Source organism: Schistocerca serialis, chromosome 2 (genome assembly GCF_023864345.2).
Source record: "Schistocerca serialis cubense isolate TAMUIC-IGC-003099 chromosome 2, iqSchSeri2.2, whole genome shotgun sequence".
NCBI lineage: Eukaryota > Metazoa > Arthropoda > Insecta > Orthoptera > Acrididae > Schistocerca > Schistocerca serialis.
The window spans coordinates 854410519-854437634 of record NC_064639.1 but is presented as its reverse complement, the minus strand read 5'-3'; the positions used below and the strand labels follow the sequence as shown (position 1 = coordinate 854437634).

The following is a 27116-nucleotide window of genomic DNA, read 5'->3' as shown; positions in this document are numbered from 1 at the left end:
AGCTTCCAGTGTCGGTGTTATTATGAAGACTAGTCGATATTTCTACGTATCGATATTTTCGATCGAACCTGGATGTCGACAAGCACGTCACTCAGACAAGCCCTGAGCTCACTTCACACCACACACCCCTGTAAACCGCAGCGAAGCCCACCATTTAAAATGTTTGATAATGAAGCGGCAGCATTAACTACTCCCTGCTGACGCCACTGTTTTGGGGGCCAAACTTGGAGTGTGTGTTCAAGAAATTGGTCCACCTCGGCCTCGCCGATTAGCACCTGGGCGGCAGTAACCAGGTGTGACAACACGCGTGTCACACAGGAGGGTGGTCTGTCAAACAGTGGCCTACGGCCGCGTTAGCGCGCCGTCGCCAACGAGTGGGGCCGCTCGGCAGACACCCGGCAGCGGCGGCCGGCCGTCAGCATCCCCTCCCCTCCCCTCCCCTCTCCTCTCCACCACCGCCCTTTCCGGCATCCGCTGGTTTCGTGCAGTTCTATCCTTTACCTCTCCCTGCCCCTTCCCCCTCCCGAAGTTGCCGACTTATCGCCAGGTCGAGTGACGCAATCGACATGCAGACAGGTGAGTTCCTCGAACGAGACCACGCGAGGTCGCCCGGACAGCGTAATTCGTACACAAGTGGAGTTAATGTACTGGTTTCCATCAATTCAGGGAAACAATCATAGAAACGGCAATAAATCAGGAAAATATAGAGCAGCTGACAAGAAAGCTGAGTGTTTAGTTACGACGGTTGAGGTTTAAAATACACTGACGGATAAAATATCGCAAAACCATGAAGGAGTGGTGCGACATATGCAGAAGTTGTTAGGCGTGTTTTTTACATCTGAAAGACGATATGTGTTCACATTTCACGCCAGTCGCTTAAGAGTGGCGTTGTTGTTGTTGTTGTGGTCTTCGGTCCATAGACTGGTTTGATGCAGCTCTCCATGCTACTCTATCCTGTACAAGCTTCTTCATCTCCCAGTACCTACTGCAACCTACATCCTTCTGAATCTTTTAGTGTATTCATCTCTTGGTCTCCCTCTACGATTTTTACCCTCCACGCTGCCATCCAGTACTAAATTGGTGATCCCTTGATGCCTCAGAACATGTTCTACCAACTGGTCCATCTTCTAGTCGAGTTGTGCCACAAGCTCCTCTTCTCCCCAATTCTGTACAATACCTCCTCATTAGTTAAGTGATCTACCCATCTAATCTTCAGCATTCTTCTGTAGCATCACATTACAAAAGCTTCTATTCTCTTCTTGTCCAAACTATTTATCGTCCACGTTTCACTTCCGTACATGGCAACACTCCGTACAAATACTTTGAGAAACGACTTCCTGAAACTTAAATATATACTCGATGTTAACAAATTTCTCTTCTTCAGAAACGCTTTCCTTGCCATTGTCAGTCTACATTTTATATCCTCTCTACTTTGACCATCATGAGTTATTTTGCTCTACAAATAGCGAAACTCATTTACTACTTTAAGCGTCTCATTTCCTAATCTAATTCCCACAGCATCACCCGATTTAATTCGACTACATTCCATTACCCTCGTTTAGCTTTTTTTGATGTTCATCTTATATCCATTCCGTTCAACTGCCCTTCCAGGTCCTTTGCGGTCTCTGACAGAATTACAATGTCATCGGCGAACCTCAAAGTTTTTATTTCTTCTCCATGGATTTTAATACCTACTCCGAATTTTTCTTTTGTTTTCTTTACTGCTTGCTCAATATACAGATTGAATAACATCGGGGATAGGCTACAAACCTGTCTCACTCCCTTCCCAACCACTGCTTCTCTTTCATGCCCATCGACTCTTATAACTGCCATCTGGTTTCTGTACAAATTGTAAATAGCCTTTCGCTCCCTGTATTTTACCCCTGCCACCTTCAGAATTTGAAAGAGAGTATTCCAATCAACATTGTCAAAAGCTTTCTCTAAGTCTACAAATGCTAGAAATGTATGTTTGTCTTTCCTTAACCTATTCTCTAAGATAAGTCGTAGGGTCAGTATTGCCTCACATGGTCCAACATTTCTGCGGAATCCAAACTGATCTTCGCCGAGATCGGCTTCTACCAGTTTTTCAATTCATCTGTAAATAATTCGTGTTAGTATTTTGCAGCTGTGGCGTTAGTAGCACTAATAAAAGGATGCAAATCAGGTTGGCTTGAAATACAAACTGTAAGGCTCATCAGCGTTAGCTACCTTTGAGATGGACTTGGTGAGTTGACGTTAGTCAAGAATACCTTTAAGCCGGCAAAGACGCCATTTATCAATAGCTCACTGAGTTCAAAGAGGTCGTGTAAAAGCGCTACTAGAAGCTGGGTGTTACTTTCACTATATTGCAAGAAGAGACGGCAGGAATGTAGCCATTGTACATGATTACTGGTAGCGGCGATCACGAGAATCTACGGTCGCAAGAAGACCGGGCTCCGAATGGCCACATGACTCTACCGGGAGAGAAGACCATCGGGTTCGATGTATGGCTTTGACGAATCGTACAGTACCTGGAGCAGCAGATGGCACCATAGTGACACAACGAACTGTTACAAATCTTTTTTTTTTTTTTTTTTTTTTTTGCTATCAGAATCAGTCTTGATCACAATTTATTTATTGCGGTGACCGATTTCGACCACTTCTGTGGTCATCTTCAGACCTACAAGAGAAAGAAAGGGGAAGACAAAAAATGGAATCTATATATGAACTTCATAGACAATATTTCATAAATATGCTCAACAACTGCGCCCTCTCGATTCTTTTTATTTCCTTCTTAATATTAATCTGTAAGAATTATTATGTAATATATGTAAATGGAAGTCTCTTATTACGCCAGTAAATTGAATCAGTGCAGCATGTACTACACATGTCAGTTAACGATTATTGCAGCTACTTATTGAAAATCGTTTCAATAAAGGCAGTTGCTGCTTGTCAGTACATCGTCTGACGTGACAGTCTTTGCAATTCCACTTTCACAACAACTTCGTTAGAAAGAAGCCTGCTGCCACATCTTTGGACTGGCGTTTATCCTGACCATGGCAACCATTAGTTTGCCTATCGACTTTACAACAACTTCAGTGGAAAGAAGCCTGCTGCCACATTTTTGGAACGGCGTCCAACTTTACCATGGCAACCAGTGGTTCCAAATGGTTCACGAAGTTCATTTACCCTACATATTTAAATATTTTTAACGCTTCTTGATAATAGCTGTTGAACAAGCTAAGTTTAGTATGTGTTTATTTTCCCTTCTTGACAATGTTCTTTTAACTAAGAAATTTTACATTGTTATTCGACCTATAACCCATTGGTTAGTAATGACATCATTCCGTCAGAGGTGGGCGGGGTCTCCATTATATATAGTAAGACGTGCACTGGTTTCTGCAGTAGTGATTTACCACCAGAAGGAGGTTCTTACTCATTGATAATTCATAGTTTTATAGCTTTATAACTTTATGTATTTTTAACGTATGTAGCCCTCTAATTAAAGCTTTGTATACGACTTGTAAGTCTGTAGTGGTCGAAACCGGTCACCGCAATAAATAAATTGTGATCAAGACTGATTTTGATGGTAAATATTTGTAACACATTGATCACTGTTCACTCTCACAATGTATCAAAAGTAATGTGACAAATCGGTTACAGCCCCGAGCCAGTAGCCCTCTAGCGTACATTCCACAGACACCAAGCTACCGCCATTTGTGACTTCAGTGGTATCAAGCGGGAGCTCACTGAAGGGCAGGATGGAGGTCTGTTGTGTTTTCTGATGGAAGCTGGTTGCCACTGTGACAGTGATAGCCATGTGTTGGTTAGGAGGAGGTCAGTTGAAGACTTGCAAACCTCTCTGATTGTTGGACAGACTGGACCCATATCTCGAGTTATGGTCAGGGGTGGAGCACCATCGTGGTTATCCCACGCACTCTGCCTGCAAATTTGAACTTCAGTCTGGTGATTCGACGTGTTGTGCTGCCATTCATGAACAGCATTCCGTGGGCTGCCTCCCAACACGATAACGCTCGCCCACTTACCGCTGTTGTAACCCAACATGCTCTACAGAGTGTCGACATATTGCCTTGGCCGGTGTAACAATCAGTATGTTGAATGCATGCTCATTTACATGCTTCCATTCAACATTCTGTTTTTAACGGTTTTTAACGTACCAGAATTTCAGGTTTTCAAATGGCTTATTTCACGCTTGCAATTTTAATCACTTGCGTATATTACATAGACAAACGTATTCCTGATTTTTCATTACTCTGCATTAATTGTTTTTTGGTGTTGCGATTTTTTTCAGTCAGTGTAATTCAGAAAATGGTATAAAGGGCAAGATGATGTGACTATGGAAGAGTTGGCGACAGCATTGACAGTTATGGAAAATGGGAAAACCACAGGCTTAGACTATATTAATGCAGAATTAATTTAATATGGAGGTAAACTTTCGCGTGATGGAATATGACGCCATCACACTATGTGAAAGAATATGAAAATTATGCCAAGAAATTAGTAAAAAGACCGAATTACTAATTTCGATAAGTGAAAAGGTACAAGTTGACATAATGTTCGTTACAAATTATGCACTGCAGTTCTTAACGGTAGAGTGAAAATAATAGAAGATATGTATTATGTAAATTGAAGGTGGAGGGGCAGAAAGGAAAGGAAGAGGATGGAAAGGGAATGAACTAATGATATCATCTGCTTGATGACTTTGTGTAGAATCAGCGACGACAAGTGAAAATTTGTTCCAGACCAGGACTCGAACCCAGGGTCTCCTCCTTACTAGACTCTTATATTAACCACTGCACCATCCAGACGCTGTGTTTATAGCAAATGCGCCGACCATCTCGGCACTCTTCCCATTTGACCCACACTTCCACCTAGCGCCACCCATCCACAGTCCCTGTTTGTGTGATCCACGCTCACTAATTTTACATCTCTACTGTAGGTGGAAAGTAAATGTGTTTGCATCCGTCTTGAACGTTGTGGATTCGTTGCCCATTGAGGCGAATCAATTATGTGAATGCGTAGTGCCTGTTCTTTTGAAAATGCCCGAAAGAACAGACACCATACATACATCAGATAGAATATATACTTTGAGAACAAACTGATTTTAAAAAATAGTTTTACTTCAGTTCATTGAAAACTGAAGGTAATTTCATCAAGAAATGCACTTACTTTTAGTTGTGTTTGAGAACTGTTTGACACTGTTGTTGGGGAGAAAGTATGGAATACAACGAGACATGTAGGAAACAAATTAGGCATTAGCATAACAGTTGAACTATGAAAAGATGACAACTGTATGGAACAATGATGAACAATTATGACTGCATGCCAGTAAACAAAAGTGTGAAGTAAAGATGCAATTTATATCCAACATTATTCAAGAACTATATTGTTGATGTTGTATGTGTGTATGATTTTACAATGAACAAAACGGTTCAGCTGATTGCCTCTTCACTACTGATCTGGCTTCTTTATGTGGATGATCTTAACTCGCTTTTTAAAACAAAATTTTTACTGAATATAATATGAAAGCATCAAGTCATAAGACTAAAATAATGGAATGTTTAGGCAAAAATGCCATCTCGCTCAAAATGGTTTTTAACAATAGAATATTAGCCATGGTAAAACATTTAATTTTTCTTTATCAGTGTGAAATACAAAATAAGGTGAACAAGTTTAGAGTGGTATGAGAAACAGTCAGCATACACACAAAAAATAAAACATCAAAGAAACTCAAACAAAATTCATTGGAGGTGAATGTATCTTTCAGCAGAGTAGAAAGAACCAAACAGTTTAAAGTTATTTACTTCAGTTCTTCAAAATTACCCACGAAAGATTTAGCATGCCTTGATAGGTTGTTGAACACTTTTATACCCATGTATCTAACTCCTTCCTACATTAATGTTAAGCAACTGAAGTCTTTATAGCGGTTGTCTTTGGTTCAAGTATTATATTCCTGCCTTGCGCTATTTAACAAACATGAACATTGGTATCAACCAAAGACATTAATTACTGCACGTATTGCGAAACAGTTGTCAAAACACCAAGTATTTTGAGCAGGGCTCTGCAGGAAGCTCTAGGGCTAACCTCAGATACAACTACAATGTTTTTAGTACTCTAACAATCTTATCCCCATATGCTGAATTCAACCCAAATAAATTCGTATTCAAAAGTAAAAGTAAATACGCAGAGTGAAATACGTTCTTCATATTTATATCACCTATGGGTTCAATGATGCGCACTAAACATGTTGTTGATCTGAGGAGATTTATGAATTGTGGAGTGAGATTTATAATAAAAATTGAGATCGATGTGTAATCCCAAAAAATTGGGCAGTGACATGAACCTTGTTGAAACAACCAAGTGATGATGTTTTCAAACATTTCGTTAACTGTATTTTATGAAGAGGATTGGTACTCCTTTTGAGTCTATATGCAGTATGTGTAATCCTCAAAAAGGACCAATTCTATATCTCATATAAGCCAAGCGAAATATCATTTTCGAATATCAAGAACAACAAAGTACGTTAAACTGAATCCTGTAATCCTGTGGTACACCATGTCCCATTACGTCAAATTCATTCCGAGAACTTATCGCTGTGTGTTCAGCATGGAACTGATACACTCTGCCGTATGTTATTCAGATAAGATAAAAAACATGAACCTGCTGGATCTACTACTCTACAATATTTTAGCTGTTGCGTTAGGATATCACGCTTAGCATAGTGAAAAATGTCAGATAAGTGAGAAATACTCATAGATAAAGGACTGCTAATAAAATAAAATAAATAGTTCCTAAAGGTTCTTCACAGACCAATGTAAAAAGGAGGACGGTAACGGCAAATAAAGGAACTAAGATAGGCAGCGAATAAGAAGAACAAATTGCACAGCCGCAGTTACTTTGCGTTATTTGTTGGCTGCCCACTTAGGAGCAGGACGGTAGTTGGCGCTGCAGAAGACTAATGCCCTGGCCAGTACTTAGAATGACGTCAAACTACGGACGAACTGTGATGGGGATCGTTGGCAAATTGAAGGCAGGTCAGCATCAACATTCGTCATTAGAAGGCGCAGTTATAGATGCAAGTCGACTTGCATAGTGGATTAGAGATCAATGGACCGTTTAGAAAAGGACAATTCTCTAAGATTTTTCTACAGATTCGTGAGGTACTTATAAGGACGTACACTGTACATTTGTTATAAGGGATGATCAAAAAGTTTCAGTTCGAAAGCCTTGTAGTCCAGAGCCGGTATGCCAATCAGGCAAAATCGCCGTGAGCACTGAGGCAACCGACGCACCAGGCTGAATATAACCGTTTGGTAGACACTGAGTCCCGCTGCTCGAAGAAGACCGTAACTGCCTTCTGGACATCTTTGTCCAACAGGAAACGTCGACTATTTGAGGGGTTAATCACTTGGGGTGAGATCGCGACTGTAGGGCAGGTGCTCGAATGCTTCCCACCTGAGTTAGACCGTAATGGATGGGGCTCACTGCGATCAACACCGAACTTGGCGCACCACTCCACAATGGTGGATTTCGAAAAGCATGCTGCTGCACACACGTTTTTCATTCTCCGATGGATGTCTATCGGCGTTTGTCCTTCCACAACCAAGAAAATAATAATAGGACGTTGGTCCTGTTGGGACACACGTGGTACTAACGTCGTCATAGTTCACTTTTCCGCATTTACCGCTCATACGTCGGAAAGACACAAATGCCACACTGATCCCTTGTATCATTATCGGTGCTTATATACCGTCATCGGTGTAGCGCGTACGTGGAAAAGACACATATGCCACACGAATCCCTTGTTCGCTGCTTATACACCCGCGTCGAAGTAGCGCTACGTTGGACATACGCTGCAGCAAAGCCCTCAAACGGAAACTTTTTGACCGCCTCCTGTAGTACCTGAGTTAAGCAAATTAATTTACCTCGTTTTAGTTTTTAAGAGTTTTCTGTTTCCTCCGGAAGATACGGAACACAACCATACACAGAAGAGCGCCCAACTGCATGCAGCCCAGGTGTAACTGATTTAAGTCTAGCATCCAGAGAGGGCGCCACACAGCAAGGACTATTTTATGCAACTGCCTGACGTCACGCAAGTAGTTCTCAAACGGACATCCAACCGCTAAAAGTGGATGTAAGCCGACACAAGGTTCCACTCAGAAAATTGTATCAACACCATATCAACAGTACCTTAAGACAGTGTATGTATCGTGTCTACAGTCACTGCCAAGAGGAGCCAAACTGGACGTTCTACAAGAGATCCCGATTACCGTTCGCTAAATTCAAGACTAGACCAAAGGCAAAGTCAGATCAGTGCAAGTGAGCTATTGCCACGGACCACCTTCATACTACTATCAACTGTTGCTAACCGTTGTTGTCATCATTTGGCCATAGATGTTTTCTAAACCAATTTAGCTCCGTGACGAGGCTGTATAATTGCTGCATCCAGGCAAACCACGACATAACAGCGACCCGCATCCGGTATATGGGGTGCTGTCTGATGCCACGAGCATTTGATGAACGCAACAGACGCGGGTGTAACAGAGTGAATTAAAGTGTTCCCGGTTGCGGTGCGAGTGTGGACTGAGCTCAGTTAATTCCTCAAGTACCGAACTAAATTCCTACCATTTTTACTCGGAAAGTTCCCCTGGTTTCAGTTTTCAGAAAACGACTGCATCCGTTAAAATATGAACGCTTTTCTTCAATGTTCAGCAGGTCTGCAACAATCGGAGCCTGGGACACGAGAGTAGGAGAGAAAACCTGACGATTTCGTTACACTACTTGTCACCAGTGCTCGGCGGTGTCGCTTATATTCGATGATTCTTGAAGTTGCTGCGGTGAGCACTGAGCGTGTTTTAAAAGAAAGAACAGTGGTTCATTAACAGTCGCCATCTTGTCGTGGAACTGGAACCTTTAACAAAGTTTAGTAAATATCAGTAAAGGTACGAATGCATCACTGCACATCACTGCTGATGTGCCACGACCTTCATATGTCCTGTAACGGAAAATCTCTAAGCAAGAAGACTTGAATCGCAGGCCATGCAAACGTTTGACGGTACAATCTCGTTTCCGCCGACCATCGTTCCACTTTCACTCTTGCGGAACAACTCTCCCCACTTTCATTCGGCCATACTATCCAACAAACGGCTATTGTGTAGCGACCGGATGGATGAGTTATGCGCAGATTCTAACTATAGGTGGAGTTTTTCCCGTTTTATTATTTTACTGTATTTCGCTCAAAATGATGACAACGCGAGAATTTCAGGCTTCAACATAAATGTAGATGCTAGTCAAGGCTGCAGGTTGGGCTGTTATATTTGAACACAAGCAGCAAGTAGGCAATGCCTCCGATACGTTGCAAGTGTCCGTCGTGGTCAGAACAGAGTTCTGCGTCGTAGTGAGTGCATTATGGCGGAGCTAAGTGAATTCGAGCGTGGGAAGATTGTTAGTGCCAGTATGACGAGTGCTTCCGTAACAAAGGGAGCCGACGTGCCTGGCGTTTGAAGAGACACCATATCGAAGATTTGTACTGCACACAGGGAAGGCGGAAAAACGTCATCCGCTAAGTCACAAGGGATACGAAAGTATGTTTTGAGTGACTGTACCAGACCGTCGTTGAAGACCATTGTGACCAAAAATACAATACTCGCCATTAAAATTGCTACACCAAGAAGAAATGCAGATGATAAACGGGTATTCATTGGGCAAATATATTATACTAGAACTGACATGTGATTACATTTTCACGCACTTTGGGTGCATAGATCCTGAGAATTCAGTACCCAGAACAACCACCTCTGGCCGCAATAACGGCCTTGATACGACTGGGCATTGAGTCAAACAGAGCTTGGATGGCGTGTTCAGGTACAGCTGCCCATGCAGCTTCAACACGATACCACAGTTCATCAAGAGTAGTGACTGGCGTATTGTGACGAACCAATTGCTCGGCCACCATTGAACAGACGTTTTCAGTTGGTGAGAGATCTGGAGAATGTGCTGGCCAGGGCAGCAGTCGAACATTTTCTGTATCCAGAAAGACCCGTACAGGACCTGCAACATGCGGTAGTGTATTATCCTGCTGAAATGTAGGGTTTCGCTGGGATCGAATGAAGGGTAGAGCCACGGGTCGTAACACATCTGAAATGTAACGTCCACTTTTCAAAGTGCCGTCAATGCGAACAAGAGATGACCGAGACGTGTAACCAATGGCACCCCATACCATCACGCCGGGTGTTACGCCAGTATGGCGATGACGAACATACGCTTCCGATGTGCGTTCACCACGATGTCGCCAAACACGGATGCGACCATCATGATGCTGTAAACAGAACCTGGATTCATCTGAAAAAATGACGTTTTGCCATTCGTGCACCCAGGTTCGTCGTTGAGTACACCGTCGCAGGCGCTCCTGTCTGTGATGCAGCGTCAAGGGTAACCGCAGCCATGGTCTCCGAGCTGACAGTCCATGCTGCTGCAAACGTCGTCGAACTGTTCGTGCAGATGGTTGTTGTCTTGCAAACGTCCCCATCTGTTGACTCAGGGATCGAGACGTGGCTGCACGATCCGTTACAACCATGCGGATAGGATGCCTGTCATCTCGACTGCTAGTGAGACGAGGCCGTTGGGATCCAGCACGGCGTTCCGTATTACCCTCCTGAACCCACCGATTCCATATTCTGCTAACAGTCATTGGATCTCGACCAACGCGAGCAGCAATGTCGCGATACAATTATCCGTAATCGCGATAGGCTACAATCTGACCTTTATCAAAGTCGGAAACGTGATGGTACGCATTTCTCCTCCTTACACGAGGCATCACAACAACGTTTCACCAGGCAACGCCGGTCAACTGCTGTTTATGTATGAGAAATCGGCTGGAAACTTTCCTCATGTCAGCAAGTTGTAGGTGTCGCCACCGGCGCCAACCTTGTGTTAATGCTCTGAAAAGCTAATCATTTGCATATCGCAGCATCTTCTTCCTGTCGGTTACATTTCGGGTCTGTAGCACGTCATCTTCGTCGTGTAGCAATTTTAATGGCCAGTAGTGTAGAACGAAGTTAGGTGCAAAAGTCAGCGCAGAACTGAATGTCATATTCGCGAACCCTATCAGCACGAAAACAAGAATGCCACTCCATAAACAGGGTGAGCTTGAATTCCAGAAACACTAATCAGTGCAGAAAATGTCCGTAAAAGGAAATCGTGGTGCCGAAGCTATAAAATATGGACTATGGATATAGTGATGCGGTCCGATGAGTCTCGGTTCACACCGTTCCAGCCTCTGGCAGAATTTAAGTCGCAAGGGTGAAGCATGGCGGGGGTTCGGTGATGAAAAAATGAAATGGCTCTAAGCAGTATGGGACTTAACGTCTGAGGTCATCAGTCCGCTACACATAGAACTACTTAAACCTAACTAACCTAAGGACTCCACACACATCCATGACCGAGGCAGGATTCGAACCTGACACCGTAGCAGTTCCGCGGTTCCGGACTGAAGCGCCTAGAACCGCTCGGCCACAACGCCGTCGTCGGTGATGAATAGGGCAGCCATATCGTGGCTTTCCTTGGGCCTCATGGTTACTCTGCAAAGTCGCCTTACTACCAAGGTTTATGTGACCATTTTGCCTGGTCAGATCCATCCCATGGTACAATATTTGTTCCGCAATGGTGGTGCTGTGTTCCAAGGCGCACGCCCCCTTTCACACAGCTCGCATAGTCCAGAAGCGATTTTGTGAGGACGAGGATGGATTGACGTATCACCCCTGGCCACCACAGTCTGTAAGGTTCCTCTTACGTGAGGAAGACATTTATACCAATTTTAATAAATTATTGTCTCTTATTGATGTATTCACGATAGTTGGGAAGTGCTGTAGTCCGTAGCCAGCCATGAGTCGGAGAGCATTTCCCACGCTGGCTGGCTAGGTGACGAAGCGATCATACACTCCTGGAAATGGAAAAAAGAACACATTGATACCGGTGTGTCAGACCCACCATACTTGCTCCGGACACTGCGAGAGGGCTGTACAAGCAATGATCACACGCACGGCACACCGGACACACCAGGAACCGCGGTGTTGGCCGTCGAATGGCGCTAGCTGCGCAGCATTTGTGCACCGCCGCCGTCAGTGTCAGCCAGTTTGCCGTGGCATACGGAGCTCCATCGCAGTCTTTAACACTGGTAGCATGCCGCGACAGCGTGGACGTGAACCGTATGTGCAGTTGACGGACTTTGAGCGAGGGCGTATAGTGGGCATGCGGGAGGCCGGGTGGACTTACCGCCGAATTGCTCAACACGTGGGGCGTGAGGTCTCCACAGTACATCGATGTTGTCGCCAGTGGTCGGCGGAAGGTGCACGTGCCCGTCGACCTGGGACCGGACCGCAGCGACGCACGGATACACGCCAAGAACGTAGGATCCTACGCAGTGCCGTAGGGGACCGCACCGCCACTTCCCAGCAAATTAGGGACACTGTTGCTCCTGGGGTATCGGCGAGGACCATTCGCAACCGTCTCCATGAAGCTGGGCTACGGTCCCGCACACCGTTAGGCCGTCTTCCGCTCACACCCCAACATCGTGCAGCCCGCCTCCAGTGGTGTCGCGACAGGCGTGAATGGAGGGACGAATGGAGACGTGTCGTCTTCAGCGATGAGAGTCGCTTCTGCCTTGGTGCCAATGATGGTCGTATGCGTGTTTGGCGCCGTGCAGGTGAGCGCCACAATCAGGACTGCATACGACCGAGGCACACAGGGCCAACACCCGGCATCATGGTGTGGGGAGCGATCTCCTACACTGGCCATACACCACTGGTGATCGTCGAGGGGACTCTGAATAGTGCACGGTACATCCAAACCGTCATCGAACCCATCGTTCTACCATTCCTGGACCGGCAAGGGAACTTGCTGTTCCAACAGGACAATGCACGTCCGCATGTATCCCGTGCCACCCAACGTGCTCTAGAAGGTGTAAGTCAACTACCCTGGCCAGCAAGATCTCCGGATCTGTCCCCCATTGAGCATGTTTGGGACTGGATCAAGCGTCGTTTCACGCGGTCTGCACGTCCAGCACGAACGCTGGTCCAACTGAGGCGCCAGGTGGAAATGGCATGGCAAGCCGTTCCACAGGACTACATCCAGCATCTCTACGATCGTCTCCATGGGAGAATAGCAGCCTGGATTGCTTCGAAAGGTGGATATACACTGTACTAGTGCCGACATTGTGCATGCTCTGTTGCCTGTGTCTATGTGCCTGTGGTTCTGTCAGTGTGATCATGTGATGTATCTGACCCCAGGAATGTGTCAATAAAGTTTCCCCTTCCTGGGACAATGAATTCACGGTGTTCTTATTTCAATTTCCAGGAGTGTATGTCGCGCGTAGTGGGGTGGGTCTCGGCGCTGGCCGTAGCAACAAGAGTCAGCCTGGGAAATATACATGACGGGAAGTACCGCCATCTTGGCGCCAAAGGCACCGATTTTGTTTATATATATTTAATAATCAAAATCATTTATGACGTCATGAATACTAGGAGGAGCCTCTGGATGTTTAAAACTATCATAATTTTTGCCTCGCTAAAATTCACACCCGTTCATTAACAAATGCATATCTTAGTAAGTACGAACTTGATCGGAAATCCACGAACTGTGACGAAACTAGTAAGAGATACGGACTGCGCGCCGAAGTCGGCAGTCGGCGTGAGGAGCTCTTCCTGTCTAATTCGATGGTAGCCATGCTCTCGGTTACGAGTAGTTTGTGACATGAGTGTTTCATTATTGATCTAATAGGAATAAAAGTGATATTAGGGCATTCTGAATGTTAATTTCGAGTAAATAGATACCCCAAAGTTGATCGACAGCAATTTCAGATAATTATCTTCCACCGCCCCCACATCAACCATGGACCTTGCCGTTGGTGGGGAGGCTTGCGTGCCTCAGCGATACAGATAGCCGTACCGTAGGTGCAATGACAACGGAGGGGTATCTGTTGAGAGGCCAGACAAACGTGTGGTTCCTGAAGAGGGGCAGCAGCCTTTTCAGTAGTTGCAAGGGCAACAGTCTGGATGATTGACTAATCTAGCCTTGTAACACTAACCAAAACGGCCTTGCTGTGCTGGTACTGCGAACGGCTGAAAGCAAGGGGAAACTACGGCCGTAATTTTTGCCGAGGGCATGCAGCTTTACTGTATGGTTAAATGATGATGGCGTCCTCTTGGGTAAAATATTCCGGAGGTAAAATAGTCCCCCTTTCGGATCTCCGGGCCGGGACTACTCAAGAGGATGTCGTTATCAGGAAAAAGAAAACTGGCGTTCTACGGATCGGAGCATGGAATGTCAGATCCCTTAATCGGGCAGGTAGGTTGGAAAATTTAAAAAGGGAAATGGATAGGTTAAAGTTAGATATAGTGGGAATTAGTGAAGTTCGGCGGCAGGAGGAACAAGACTTCTGGTCAGGTGACTACAGGGTTATAAACACAAAATCAAATAGGGGTAATGCAGGAGTAGGTTTAATAATCAATCGGAAAATAGGAATGCGGGTAAGCTACTACAAACAGCATAGTGAGCGCATTATTGTGGCAAAGATAGACATGAAGCACACGCCTACTACAGTAGTACAAGTTTATATGCCGACTAGCTACGCAGATGAAGAAGAAATTGAAGAAATGTATGATGAAATAAAAGAAATTATTAAGATAGTGAAGGGTGACAAAAATTTAATAGTCATGGGTAACTGGAATTCGGTAGTAGGAAAAGGAAAAGAAGGAAATGTAGTAGGTGAATATGGATTGGGGCTAAGAAATGAAAGAGGAAGCAGCCTGGTAGAATTCTGCACAGAGCATAAGATAATCATATCTAACACTTGGTTCAAGAATCATAAAAGAAGGTTGTATACATGGAAGAATCCTGGAGATACTAAAAGGTATCGGATAGATTATATAATGGTAAGACAGAGATTTAGGAACCAGGTTTTAAATTGTAAGACATTTCCAGGGGCAGATGTGGACTCTGACCACAATCTATTGGTTATGATCTGTAGATTAAAACTGAAGAAACTGCAAAAAGGTGGGAATTTAAAGAGATGGGACCTGGATAAACTGACTAAACCAGAGGTTGTACAGAGTTTCAGGGAGAGCATAAGGGAACAATTGACAGTAATGGGAGAAAGAAATACAGTAGAAGAAGAATGGGTAGCTCTGAGGGATGAAGTAATGAAGGCAGCAGACGATCAAGTAGGGAAAAGACGAGGGCTAGTAGAAATCCCTGGGTAACAGAAGATATATTGAATTTAATTGATGAAAGGAGAAAATATAAAAATGCAGTAAATGAATCAGGCAAAAAGGAATACAAACGTCTCAAAAATAAGATCGACAGGAAGTGCAAAATTGCTAAGCAGTGATGGCTAGAGGACAAATGTAAGGATGTAGAGGCTTATCTCACTAGGGGTAAGATAGATACTGCCTACAGGAAAATTAAAGAGACCTTTGGAGATAGAGAACCACCTGCATGATAACAAGAGCTCAGATGGAAACCCAGTTCTAAGCAAAGAAGGGAAAGCAGAAAGGTGGAAGGAGTATATAGAGGGTCTATACAAGGGTGATGTACTTGAGGACAATATTATGGAAATGGAAGAGGATGTAGATGAAGATGAAATGGGAGATACGATACTGCGTGAAGAGTTTGACAGAGCACTGAAAGACCTGAGTCGAAACAAGGCTCCCGGTGTAGACAACATTCCATTAGAACTACTGACGGCCTTGGGAGAGCCAGTCCTGACAAAACTCTACCATCTGGTGAGTAAGATGTATGAAACAGGCGAAATACCCTCAGACTTCAAGAAGAAGACTTCAATCCCAAAGAAAGCAGGTGTTGACAGATGTGAAAACTACCGAACTATCAGTTCAATAAGTCACAGCTGCAAAATACTAACGCGAATTCTTAACAGACGAATGGAAAAACTAGTAGAAGCCAACCTCGGGGAAGATCAGTTTGGATTCCGTAGAAATGTTGGAACACGTGAGGCAATACTGACCCTACGACTTATCTTAGAAACTAGATTAAGGAATGGCAAACCTACGTTTCTAACATTTGTAGACTTAGAGAAAGCTTTTGACAATATTGACTGGAATACTCTCTTTCAAATTCTGAAGGTGGCAGGGGTAAAATACAAGGAGCGAAAGGCTATTTACCATTTGTACAGAAACCAGATGGCAGTTATAAGAGTCGAGGGACATGAAAGGGAAGCAGTGGTTGGGAAGGGAGTGAGACAGGGTTGTAGTCTCTCCCCGATGTTATTCAATCTGTGTATTGAGCAAGCAGTGAATGAAAGAAAAGAAAAATTCGGAGTAGGTATTAAAATCCAAGAAGAAGAAATAAAAACTTTAAGGTTCGCCGATGACATTGTAATTCTGTCAGAGACAGCAAAGGACTTGGAAGAGCAGATGAACGGAATGGATAGTGTCTTGAAAGGAGGATATAAGATGAACATCAACAAAAGCAAATCGAGGATAATGGAATGTAGTCGAATTAAGTCGGGTGATGCTGAGGGAATTAGATTAGGAAATGAGACACTTAAAGTAGTAAGGGAGTTTTGCTATTTGGGGAGCAAAATAACTGATGATGGTCGAAGTAGAGAGGATATAAAATGTAGACTGGCAATGGCGAGGAAAGCGTTTCTGTAGAAGAGAAATTTGTTAACATCGAGTATAGATTTAAGCGTCAGGAAATCTTTTCTGAAAGTATTTGTATGGAGTGTAGCCATGTATGGAAGTGAAACATGGATGATAAATAGTTTGGACGAGAATAGAAGCTTTCAAAATGTGGTGCTACAGAAGAATGATGAAAATTAGATGGGTAGATCACGTAACTAATGAGGAGGTACTGAATAGGATAGGGGAGAAGAGAAGTTTGTGGCACAACTTGACTAGAAGAAGGGATCGGTTGGTAGGACACGTTCATAGGGATCAAGGGATCACGAATTTAGTATTGGAGGGCAGCGTAGAGGGTAAAAATCGTGGAGGGAGACCAAGAGATGAATACACTAAGCAGATTCAGAAGGATGTAGGTTGCAGTAGGTACTGGGAGATGAAGAGGATTGCACGGGATAGAGTAGCATGGAGAGCTGCATCAAACCAGTCTCAGGACTGAAGACCACAACAACAACAACAACAATCTTCCACCGACGGAGACATCCAATGCGCCAATGAAGAATCTGCACGGGATGACATTTACGAGAGCTGCATCGCGCACAAGTAGGAGGAAATCAGACTACACGACCCACCAAGGCGGATCAAGGAAGGTCCGACTTAACACTAGCAAATTCCGGGCGGAAATGCTGACCAGTTATACTGTACGTCACATATACCACCCTCTACGGAATCGCGGCTAAGCTGAGTAATAACAGTATCAGTTTAGAAGCCATGGGACCTTGCAAGTCACCAGCTCTCGAAGTCTGAAGTCAATTTTGGAGAGAAGAGTGCGTAATCGTTATCACCCTCATCACGTTACCTGAACTAGCCACTGGTATAGGATTTCCTTGAAAACTATGCAGGGCCTATATTTATGCATTCAGAGACGACTGGAAGCTGTTTTGAATGCCAACGGTTTTCCTGCACCGTATTATGTATGATAATGTGCTGTGTTTTTGGTTTTTCCATATTTTTGCCCAGCCCCAGTACAATTCCGATGTGCCAGGTTCTGTTGTTCGTTTCTATATCTACATCGATATCTACATGGATACTCTGCAAATCACATTTAAGTGTCTGGCAGAGGGTTCATCGAATCATCTTTACATTTCTCTATTGTTCCAATCTCGTATAGCGCGCGGTAAGAACGAACATCTACTTCTTTCCGTACGAGCTCTGATTTCCCTTATTTTATCATGGTGGTCGTTTCTTCCTACGTAGGTCGGTATCAACAAAATATTTTCACATTCGGAGGTCAAAGTTGGTGACTGGAATTTCGTGAGAAGATTCCGTCGCAACGAAAAACGCCTTTATTTTAATGATGTCCACGCCAAATCCTGTATCACTTCAGTGACTCTCTCTCCCCTATTTCGCGATAATACAAAACGTGACGCTCTTCTTTGAACTTTTTCGATGTACTCTGTCAGTCCTGTCTGGTAAGGATCCCACACCGCGCAGCAGTATTCCAAAAAAGGACGGACAAGCGTATTGTAGGCAGTCTCCTTAAGATCTGTTACATTTTCTAAGCGTCCTGCCAATAAAACGCAGTCTTTGATTAGCCTTCCCCACACCATTTTCTGTGTGTTCCTTCCAATTTAAGTTCTTCGTAATTGTAATTCCTAGGTATTTAGTTAAATTTAAGGTCTGTAGATTTGACTGATTTATCCTGGCACCGAAGTTGAAAGGATTCCGTTTAGCACTCGTGTGGATGACCTCATACTTCTCATTATTTAGGGTCAATTGCTAATTTTCGCACCGTACAGATACCTTTCCTACATCGTTTTACAATTTGTTTTGATCTGATGACTTTATAGTCGATAAACGACAGCGTCATCTGCAAACAAGCTAAGAAGGCTGCTCAGATTGTCTCCAAAATCGTTTATATAGATAAGGAACAGCAAAGGTCCTATAACATCATCCTGTGGAACGCCAGAAATCGCTTCTGTCTGACTCGATGACTTTCCGTCAGTCACATAACTGAGACGATATTCCATAAGCACACAATTTCACTACAAGCCACGTGTGTAGTACAGTGTCAAAAGCCTTCCGGAAAGCCACAAATACAGAAACAATCTAAAATCCCTTGTCAATAGCACTCAGCACTTCATGCGAGTAAGCAAGACGTTTCTTACGAACACTTAAAGTCGTGTCGAACGAGGATGTCCAGCATACTGTTACGGATTGCTTCATTCAGCATGTCAAGATGTTACACTAAATGGTATCTGCAATTTGCTGCATCGGCAGAATGATTGCGTTAATGCTCACGGTGATTTTGCCTGAACGGCATACCAATTCTGAACCGTATGGCCATCGGGTGGAAACTTTTTGACCGCCACTTGTATTAAACAGTTACTAATTATCGCCGAGATGGCGAGTCCCATTAAAATCAGGCCTTTGTAGGAAGTTGAATGTTTGCACGAGCCGCAATACGCTTGCAGGGTGCTGTTGGCCGCTAGGAGACGTCAGTACCTGGCAACTGACGTCCCAGATTACTTCTTCCAGAACTGCTGCAAAAGACATAGTTACAGGGTAATTATTAAGTCGTCGAAACAATTTAATAAATCGGTATAGGGAAACGACTAAATACAACGTGACAACTGATACAGTACAAACTCTATTTTGTGTGTGCGTGTGTGTGTGTGTGTGTGTGTGTGTGTGTGTGTGTGTGTGTGTGTGTGTGTTTTGCTGTCGCGTTAGCATGGAAAACTGCCGACAGGGGCGCCGCGAACTGTAGTTGCTACAAATTATGGAGAAACGGGCAGAGAAACTATTTGTTGCTAGAATTTCCCCGTTGCTAATTGGTGGTGAGTATGTAGCGAGCTTGCCGTGAAAGTTTCGCAAGACGAAACAAGAACACAAGAGCATAGTGAAGTGGTAAAGGAAGTTCGAGGAGGATGGATGAGTGTGCGACGTGAAATGTTCAGGCCGATCGGGCTTGTCAGAACAGACAGTGGATCGTGTGAGGATCGTGATGCTTCAACGTCGACCTGTCGAGCTAGTGCAGAAGTCAACATCTCTCAGCCAGCAGTGTGGAAAATCCTTCGTAAGCGATTAAGAGTGAAAACATACAATTATAGAGTACAAATATGCCGAAATGTCTCGAAAATTGTGGCTTCGCAGGCAAATTAATCTTCGGTGACGAAGCCATTTGTCGCCCTCTGGGGTAGTTCAGTAGACACAACACACATTCTGGAGGCAGAGGATTGATATGCAACTGTCGAACGGGATTCCGAGAAAGTTAACGCGTTCTGAGGCGTGTCCAAAAAGACAATCTATGGACTTTTCTTATTTGCTGAGGCAACTGTCAATGGCATCACTTAAACTAGACATGCTACAATTGTGGCTCATACCACGACTTGAAAACTGATAGCTGGGATTTCAGCTTTCAAATAGATGACGCTCGTCAGCATTTCCACGATTGTGTGTAAGATTATGTCAATGAGACGCTATCATGTCGCCGGATAAGCCGCGATGCGGCCGCTGACCTGGCGCTACTCGAATGGACCCTACGGTAGCCGGACTTGACGCTTTGGGTTTTTTTGCGTTACATCAAGGATAGAGTTTATATTCCACTACTACCGCAGATCTTCGACGACTTGTGGCACTTCATTGCAGCAACTGTTCTTACCACCACTCCTGAAGTGCTGGGCCGGATGCTGGACCACTGATTAAATGTGTGCCGCATTACAAAGGCTGGACGCATAGAACACTTATAACTACTGTAAAAGAAAAGCTTTGTGAGTTTTTTCCACGTATTCCATCATTTGTTACGTTGTATTTGGCCATTTATCTGTACTGTAATTCTTTTTAATGTTTCGTGAACTTTATAAATACCCTGAGTGTCACTGCAAGCTGTCGACTGTTTTCTTTGGAAGCCGAAGTTTTAAACAGCGGCCAAAACGAGCAGCGAATCTCACTTTTTGAAAGAAGTCTACAGGTGTTTCCGCCACAACTATAGCAAGCTCGGGCAATATGCTCCAATAGTGTAGATGCCATATTGTTCAGTATTTCGGAGTTCTGAAGCTTCAGATGATCAGAGACGACTCCCGGTTTCAACGAGCCTATCATGTAAGCAATTATTTGCTTGCCCGCCATAACAACTTAATTAAAAATACTCCGCAAGTTCAACTGCAACTGAACATCGAAGTCACCCATGCTGTCGCTCAGGTAGTGCTGAAAGTTCTGCTACCAGCGTAGCATCATTTGATATAATCTATTTCTCGCTCGTATTCATTTTCTCGTACATTTCAGTTTTTACTGCGTGTGATTTTTCTCCTCTTGATCGAGCAGCTACAACCGGTCGAATAACCTTAAAAAGTTGAACAGCTTAATAACGCATTGCCACTCACGTTAATAAAGTGAGATTATTGTATCTATCAGAGGATTTCATTCGATATATCTGTTTCTTTGAGTCGAACTACGTTTCTAGTTCTTCTCACTTGTTCAAAAATGGTTCAAATGGCTCTGAGCACTATGGGACTCAACTGCTGTGGTCATAAGTCCCCTAGAACTTAGAACTACTTAAACCTAACTAACCTAAGGACAGCACACAACACCCAGCCATCACGAGGCAGAGAAAATCCCTGACCCCGCCGGGAATCGAACCCGGGAACCCGGGCGTGGGAAGCGAGAACGCTACCGCACGACCACGAGATCTTCTCACTTGTACTTAAATTGTAATAGCAGCTTGACTATAATGTGGTTGATCAAGTGAGAGGACAAGCTGAAACACGATTGGATTTCAAAAAGTAAATTACACATTATTATGACAGGCTAAGTGACTTTTACTGAATGCTGCACCACACTTTAAAGTTACACAGATATACCGGGTGATCCAAAAGTCAGTATAAATTTGAAAACTTAATAAACCACGGAATAATGAAGATAGAGAGGTAAAAATTGACACACATGCTTGGAATGACATGGGGTTTTATTAGAACAAAAAAAAAAACACCCCATATTGCCAGACGCGTGAAAGACCTCTTGCGCCCGTCGTTTGGTGATGATCGTGTGCTCAGCCCCCACTTACGTCATGCTTGGCCTCCTAGGTCCCAAGACCTCAGTCCGTGCGATTATTGGCTTTAGGGTTACCTGAAGTCGCAAGTGTATCGTGATCGACCGACATCTCTAGGGATGCTGAAAGACAACATCCGACGCCAATGCCTCACCATAACTCCGGACATGCTTTACAATGCTGTTCACAACATTATTCCTCGACTTCAGCTATTGTTGAGGAATGATGGTGGACATATGAAGCATTTCCTGTAAAGAACATCATCTTTGCTTTGTCTTACTTTGTTGTGCTAATTATTGCTATTCTGATCAGACATATCTGTCGGACATTTTTTGAACTTTTGTATTTTTTTTTATTCTAATAAAACCCCATGTCATTCCAAGCATGTGTGTCAATTTGTACCTCTCTATCTACATTATTCCGTGATTTATTCAGTTTTCAAATTTATACTGACTTTTTGATCACCCGGTACAGCACTATTTTTCAGCATAGTCACCAAGTCTCTGCCAATAATGGTCGGAACATTCTATCAATCGTTCAATTTCTAGACGATAGAAATCCGCTCCTTAGTCTCGGAGCCATTCGAGAGCCTTAGAGTGAAAGACCGCATAGTTGGAAATTTTTTTGCTCTCAGATGTTCTTTCAGCTTGCTGTAAAGACGGGAATCGCATTTATCAACATCACCTATGTCAGGTCTCGGTTGTACTGTTGGCACAATTCCACTTGTGCTGAATCGTTGCATTCGGTCCATACACCACCAAAATTCCACGGTGAATCCGTGTGGAATGTAGACCTTTTGTCCACAAGCACCGTACTGTCCCGCATACTTCAGCCTTAGAGGTAGCTTCCAGTTGCCGCGCCATTTAACTCGCACATTATAATACACTCGTTATTAGTACCACAGCACAACTGTGTCAGCAGGAAACCCGGAAATCTACCGTCTTCTGACAATGCGCCATCTTGTTGCGCAATGGTCTTAGCGTGGGACGACATGTGGAAGACCCTAGACACATCTGCAAGTACGAGAGGAAGCTGACCTCTGTTCCACGATCACAACAGAAAGCTGTAGGGCAGCTTTCTGTTTTAGCAAGGGCAAGCGGCGCTAGAGGAGTGTTTTACAAAACTGTTAATAAGATATTTTTCTCCCAGCATTAGCTACAAGGGAATTTCACCATTTTGGTTTGTCCCAGATGTTTCTCTTGCCGGTAGGGATTATAGACGGTCGGTGCAGAAAAGAAGCAATCGACGGCTTCCCAGAGCAAACTGATCTCACAGATGATTTTATTTACAACCGCTGCCGCAGCGAAGAGGAAGCAGAGGGCTCACCTTGCGGTAGATGAGGCTGCAGCAGGCGACGCGAACGCGCATGCCGACGAGCTGCGCCTCCTTGGAGTTGTGGTGCCAGCAGAAGATGCGCACCAGCACGTTGGCCACCAGCGCCGCCGCGAAGCCGTATTCCTCGGCCACCGGCGGCCGCGCGCCCGGCGAGAACACCTTCACCACACGGCCCACCAGCAGCGGCTGCGTCGACCTGCGGCACACAGGCAGCCACACCACAGTGTAGGCAGCGTCTCAGCACGCCGGTCACACCCTCTCTCAGATATCATCATTGTTTACAGAAGATCCATCGTCTCCATTCCGACCAGCCACTTGGATTAAGTAACATCCTAACTATGTCTGATTCATTATGTGTCCTACGAGCAGCAAATACACCATCAAGAATGGGTGATAACAACATTTATCTGTTGAAAGTAATGGAGAAGGTGTAGCATCACAAACACAGAAAGCTTCCCTTAAATGATCGTTTCATTTGATAAGTTTTAAGGTTTTGCATCACCTCGGTTCCGAGGGTTCCGTAACCTATACAGACAATTGGAATAGAGATCAACATAAAAATCATTTCCGCCCTCATTATTGCTCATGAGAACCACACATTGCATGCTGTACCACCACACAGCGAGACCTTCAGAGGTGGTGGTCCAGATTGCTGTACACACCGGTACCTCTAATACCCGGTAGCACGTCCTCTTGCATTGATACGTGCCTGTATCCGTCGGGGCATACTAACCACAAGTTCATCGAGGCACTGTTGGTCCAGATTGCCCCACTCCTCAACGGCCATTCGGTGTAGATTCCACAGAGTGGTTGTTGGGTCACGTCGTCCATAAACAGCCCTTTTCATTCTATCCCAGGCATGTTCGATAGGGTTCATGTCTGCAGAACATGCTGGCCACTCTAGTCGTTATCCTGAAGGAAGTCATTCACAAGATGTGCACGATTGGGGCGCGAATTGTCGTCCATGAAGATGAATGGCTCGCCAATATGGTGCCGATATGGTTGTACTATCGCTCGGAGGATGGCATTCACGCATCGTACAGCCATTACGGCGCCTTCCATGACGACCAGCGGCGTTCGTCGGCCCCACATAATGCCACTCCAAAACAGAAGGGAACCTCCATCTTGCTGGACTCGCTGGACAGTGTGTCTTAGCCGTTCAGCCTGATCGGGTTGCCTTCAAACACGTCTCCGACGATTTTCTGGTTGAAGGCATATGCTACACTCGAAGGTGAAGAGAATGTGATGCCAATCCTGATCGGTCCATTTGTACCACGCTGCATGGTGTCGTGATTGCAAAGATGGACCTCGCCACGGACGCCGGGAGTGAAGCTGCGCATCGTGCAGACTATTGCGCACCGTTTGAATCGTAACAGGACGACCTGTGGCTGCACGAAAAGCATTATTCAATACGGTGGCGTGGCGGTCAGGGTTCCTCCGAGCCATAATCAGTAGGTAGCGGTCATCCATTGCAGTAGTAGCCCTTGGGCGGCCTGAGCGAGGCATGCCATCGACAGTTCCTGTCTCTCGGTATTTCCTCAATGTCCAAACAACATCGCCTTGGTTCACTCCGACACGCCTAGCCATTTCCCTTGTTGAGAGCCCTTCCTGGCACAAAGTAACAATGGGAACGTGATCGAACCGCAGTATTGAACTACAGACAACACGGGCCGTATACCTCCTTTCTGGTGGAACGAGATGCTTAAAATACTAGTACAAGATTACATGACAGGTGTATTGTGTTGGAGTAGTATTAGCCTGCCTTATGATACTCTTTTCACAGCGGCCTGTACATCAGTGGCAAATAAATGAATTTCAAGCCTCTGATGTGCAACCTGACCTGCATGGTAGGTATGTTGTGAGAGTAGTATGGGCCTGCTTTATTCACTGTCTTGGAGGGGCACACATGCCAATGAGCATAGCAGGGTACAGATTGAGATGGATAGAGGAGCAGATGGACAGAGTGAGGGGAAAAGGAAAAATGCAGTGAGAGAGTAGGAGGGGGAGATACTCGAGGGAGGTGGCAGTTTAGAAGGGTGTGAGTAGTTGTATATGGAAGTGGGCGAGGCAGAGATGGAGAGAGAGAGGGGGAGAAGAATATGATAAGGAGGAGGAGGAGAGAGGAACATATGGTGAGAGAAAGGGGATTGAAGAAATAGACAAACAGAAGGGAAGGAGGAGATTAAGAGTGAGTGGTGAGGACCTCAGATGTTAAGTCCCATAGTGCTTGGAGCCATTTTTTTTAATTGATCAAAAGACGAGCAAAACCACCACACATCAACTTTCCAAAAAAAATATGGAGTTTAGTGGTTTCATTTACAACTCACCAAAACCATCTCGTTCTTTAAACATCGCTCATTGTCTACAAGCACTATCAGGAACCCTCTTCTCAACTGTCGCTCATGTACCAGGGTTGTTACATGTTACACTGTACTATTAGCTTCACTTTGATGGCATTTGTCTTTAATTGTTTAGTTAAAATCCACAAGACAGTGGCCAATGAAAAGCATCCGTTGCTCAGTGTGAGAGCAGCTTCTTCGTTTAAAGCACGCTTCCATCACGGACAATTGGTGCCAATCAAATCCCACTTTAACAGTTCCTCCAGCGCCCAGGGAGTGACTGCAGGCGCTGGCGCCAACGTTGTTAGAGGGTTGGTAACATCCACACTTAGGCGGTCTCCTGAACGTGAGGCTAATTAGGGGAAAGCCTTTCTGGGGAGGTGCTGATGCGGACCTTCCTCGTGTGGGTAGGGCGTAGGTAGAGCCCTCTGGGGTAATTGGAATTTTAGTGTATATGTTGCAAATAGTCTGGATATTCGTTTTGACATGTGATCTTGTACTAGAATTTTCAGTACCTTTTTTGCGGATTACTTTGTCAAAAACTTTCTCACAGTTTACAAAGGCAATGAGCGTTTCAGTGTTAAACTGTGCTTCGATCAGGTCTCACACTGTTTCCGTGAATCATATACTATAATACTGAACAAGCGGAGTAAATATAACATAAAATTCAAAAAACCTAACTACGCGAAAGCATCGACTGTAAATTCTACCATTACAATTGTTATTGCTGTGGTGGAAGACGACATTAATTGGCCTGATACCAGTAGATATGAGAAAGGATTATTGTAACAATGACACTGCTAGCATTACATCAAAATAGTGGAGCAAGGATACAACGGTTGAATTAGGTTAACGGCAGTATACTTACAAATTGTCGCCCGATTCTGAAAATTCCATTCGTTTTCGCGTTCTTATCAACGTATAATAGTCCGCTTCTTTATTAAAATGACTGCAGAAAGAAGCATTCGATAAATAAATTATTAGATTAAAAGGTAAGGATCAAGATGATGCAGCAAGCTAAAATGGAGTGTATCCGTCAAATATACAGCATTGGAAGTTTCGGCAGCAACATTTACCTCGGAATAAAGTTGCTGTTTCGTAGACCAGAGATTACGAGCATGGGTGAGAGTTTTATATGTGCAGTTAGAGTGTGTCTGCTCTCGCTAACGTTTACTGAACAACACAAGTGTGATATTTGTGCTTACGATCACATAAGGATGTGTCAAATTAACAAAGTATACTGACTTAATTACTACGTCGTCGAATACCAAATAAAGAAATGGAGGGACGGGGGACTTGCCATTTTCTGGTAATAAGGAATAATATTAAACGTCGCAAACTGGTTCAGAAAGTAATTAGGAAATATTTGGGCCAAACAAGGTGCCAAGAGCCGTATGTAAGTGATTCGTCACCACTTTATATTTCAAATCGGATGTGACAATAATCGTCATGATATCCTCGCAACAAACGGCACCATCTCTGCTCGTGGGAAATGTAGGCAAATGTATGCGAAAGATTCGGTTTCACCAGGTTTATCAGTAGTGCACCTAGAAATTTCATTACGTAGGAAACCGACAATAAATATTTTAAATACAGCAACGTAACTACTGTTACCAACTTTTTCTTCTTAGGAACGAATTTTGGATTAAGTTAATTTCAAAATGATTAAAAATCTATTAAATAGCACGAGATTTTCCCGACTGTTTCCATAGTACTTAAGTACATGGCGTTGCCCGGATATGTATTTATTCCAGTCTT

General features: G+C 44.2%; 1 protein-coding gene across 1 annotated transcript in view; it reads right to left on the bottom strand.

Moving 5' to 3' along the window:
• The window catches only part of LOC126458156 (ATP-binding cassette sub-family C member 4-like), a 382852-nt gene that overhangs the window by 260641 nt on the left and 95095 nt on the right, over nt 1–27116 (bottom strand). Inside the window, exon 4 of the mRNA XM_050095019.1 lies at nt 23011–23215. Within this exon, the coding sequence (XP_049950976.1) occupies nt 23011–23215 (205 nt within the window). The remainder of the gene's footprint in view (nt 1–23010; nt 23216–27116) is intronic.